General features: G+C 32.7%; 1 protein-coding gene across 1 annotated transcript in view; it reads left to right on the top strand.

Moving 5' to 3' along the window:
- The window catches only part of LOC111084234 (condensin complex subunit 2-like), a gene marked incomplete at both ends in the record, with an annotated part of 4,533 nt that extends 2,101 nt beyond the window's left edge, over nucleotides 1–2,432 (top strand). The window contains 2 exons of the mRNA XM_022381003.1: nucleotides 1,046–1,117; nucleotides 2,237–2,432. Coding sequence (XP_022236711.1) covers nucleotides 1,046–1,117; nucleotides 2,237–2,432 — 268 coding nt within the window. The remainder of the gene's footprint in view (nucleotides 1–1,045; nucleotides 1,118–2,236) is intronic.
- Between the last annotated feature and the right edge of the window lie 946 nt (nucleotides 2,433–3,378).

Here is a 3,378-nt window from a genome sequence, read left to right as displayed (position 1 = left end):
GCGGGTCGCGGGTTCGAATCCCCGTCCCACCAAACATGGTCACCTTTTCAGCCGCGGGGGCGGTATAATGTAATGGTCAATCCCACTATTCGTTGGTAAAAGAGTAACACAAGAGCTGGCGGTGGGTGGTGATGACTAGCTGCCTTCCCTCTAGTCTTACACTGCTAAATTAGGGACGGCTAGCGCAGATAGCCCTCGTGTAGCTTTAAATGTAAAGCTTTATGCATTTAAAAAAAATGTTAATATTCTTTGAAGAGAGAATTATAGAAACAAAGGTCTCGTTAGTGCAAAGTAGCAAATGTATTATGCCAAAAAATTCTGCCTTTACGCATTTATGCCTTTATGCATGTAACAAAAATGTTAATATTCTTCGAAGAGAGAATTATAGAAACAGGGGTCTCGTTAGTGCAAAGTAGCAAATGTATTATGCCAAAAAATTCTGCCTTTACGCACTCGTGGAACATTGTAAGTGTGTTGAGATTTATCTGTAGTCATATTTTAACACATTGCTCTAGAGAAAATATAAGTGTTCATAGAAAGGTTTTCTTCACTGACCTGATAATCTTACTCAGCGATAAGCTGCTCGACCAGAATTTTCGTCAGATTACAAACTGAGAAAAGTTGAGCCCTATATTAAAAGGTCAAATAATGAAATAATTTTCCAGAAAAGAAAAATGTTTTCAATTTGTATTTTAAGTTGTTTTTTTTTTAAGTTGCAAAGAAATATTGTAAAATGTTAATCAGATCTGTTTGCTAACTTGTTTGTAAAATGCAGTTTAGATTCACTGTTACTAAACAAGTTTGTACGGCTATAGGTTTTGACACTTCCACATGTCCAGTTTGATTGTGGTCAACAAAGCTCTGTGGTCACTTTATTAAGCAGAAAGTGATTTTTAAATGAAAACAGATGACTCGTTGTTTTTTCAATTAATATAGTTCAGGTTAAGGATCCAGGTATTGATGTCTTATCAAATAAGTTAGATCGTTGTAGAGAAACAGTTTCATGAAATGTTTTTGCTTCATAAACGTCCCTCTCTGTTTCAAGACCAAGAAAAGCAACACCGTTGAGCAGAATGTGAAGGCCTTGAATTTAAACAAATTTGATTTGGAGTTTGAGGTAAGATTTTTGAAAGTTGCTTGATTGCCTCATAATACAGTTGTCATATTTATCCAAAGAGGAAACAGTGTTATTAGCTGAGATAAAATGTGAACAAAACCAAGAGACCGTTGAATGTTTAGTTGATTTTTGTTTTTGTTACTCTATACTGGAGTTTGGTTCTGTTTCTCACGAAACAGTAACTTTTAAATCAATAATTTTCTTTTGTTAAATAACAAAAGTTTTAACATTTATAACATAGGATTCCAAAATGTTAAATTGGTTAAAAAAGAGAGAGAGTCTTGGTCAGTGATGCCCCTCTTCAAGACCAGTTCAGGTTCTTGAAAATATATTACATTCATCAGATGTCTGTTTTTAGGTACATTTTATACATTGTTAAGAAACTGCCAAATTAGACTTGTGTATATCTTTAGTATCGCCCATTCATTTGTTAAGCTGTAATAGTTTTATTATGTAATATTTTTACTTGTGACTGCAAGGTTTCAGCCATATTAGACTCGTGTATATCTTTAGTATCGCCCATTCATTTGTTAAGCTGTAATAGTTTTATTATGTAATATTTTTACTTGTGACTGCAAGGTTTCAGCCAAATTAGACTTGTGTATATCTTTAGTATCGCCCATTCATTTGTTAAGCTGTAATAGTTTTATTATGTAATATTTTTACTTGTGACTGCAAGGTTTCAGCCAAATTAGACTTGTGTATATCTTTAGTATCACCCTTTCATTTGTTAAGCTGTAATAGTTTTATTATGTAATATTTTTACTTGTGACTGCAAGGTTTCAGCCATATTAGACTCGTGTATATCTTTAGTATCGCCCTTTCATTTGTTAAGCTGTAATAGTTTTATTATGTAATATTTTTACTTGTGACTGCAAGGTTTCAGCCATATTAGACTTGTGTATATCTTTAGTATCACCCTTTCATTTGTTAAGCTGTAATAGTTTTATTATGTAATATTTTTACTTGTGACTGGCTTAACAAATGAAAGGGTGATACTAAAGATATACACAAGTCTAATTTGGCTGAAACCTTGTGTAATAGTTTTATTATGTAATATTTTTACTTGTGACTGCCAAGGTTTCAGTACATCCATGAGGTCCTGTTTCAATTCATTAGGTGGACCCTTTGTTTCACAAAATGACTGCACAGTTTGATGAAGGAGGGACAAGTGGGTTGCTGATGAACAGCCTGTTTTGTCGTGATGATGATTGTGAATTGCTTTTAGACTCAAAATCTATAATGTATGGGAAGAACGTATCACAACCATCCTCGGAACGTCTTGTTGAATATGTTGACATCACAGAATTTAAAGGTTTTTTTTTTTTTTATAGATGTATACATGCATATATATATAATAGAGCATATAATTATCTCTAGTATTTTGACACGTATATGTGTATAATTTATTTGAAGGATATGAGCAACATAACTTTTATATATATTTGTCACACCGTATTAGTGTTGAGCAGTTAATGTGGCCAGCTTATAAAACTGAGGTTTGTATTAGGTTACTGGGAATAAAAAATATATATCTGCACTTTTCAGTTGTGGGTGCTGTATAAGAGTGACAGTCAAATTTCATTATCCAATCTGACAACAGTAGCTCATGAGTTAGGTGGTGTTGATTAGCTGTCTTCCCTCTACTTTAAATTAGGAGTGGCGAGTGCAGATAGCCCTTGTATAGCTTGACACGAAACCCAATAAAACAGACTAGATTAGATACAAAAAATTCTTATTAATCATGATATTTTTTTTTTTAGTTGAGTAATGTTTTTATTATTCTAAAAAAGTGTTTAAAAACTCCACACGACAAAGTTGTTTACATAGTTGAAATTAGGAATTCAAAAATAATCATTTGAATCAGCCTGTTTGTTTAATTGGCTAAAAGATTCCTTAAAAGCTTCCAGTGGTTTATCTTATATCCAAAATTAATTAGAAGAATACTGTTATTTTTACATAACTGAACAAACGAATGACTTCTAGGTTAATTAATTTTGACCACGATGTGTAGAGAGTTTGAAAGTTTGTCTTTGAAGCAAGGTTTAGCACAAACTATAGATGACAGAAATGTACGATTCAAATGCTTCTGTTTTAATACAGATATTGGCTCTGTGTTTGAATGGTTAAAGCAAGGTTTAGCACAAACTATAGATGGCAGAAATGTTTCTGTTTTAATACAGATATTGGCTCTGTGTTTGAATGGTTAAAGCAAGGTTTAGCACAAACTATAGATGGCAGAAATGTTTCTGTTTTAATAC

Source organism: Limulus polyphemus, unplaced genomic scaffold (genome assembly GCF_000517525.1).
Source record: "Limulus polyphemus unplaced genomic scaffold, Limulus_polyphemus-2.1.2 Scaffold15012, whole genome shotgun sequence".
Taxonomy (NCBI): Eukaryota; Metazoa; Arthropoda; class Merostomata; order Xiphosura; family Limulidae; genus Limulus; species Limulus polyphemus.
This window is presented reverse-complemented; position numbering and strand designations above follow the sequence as displayed.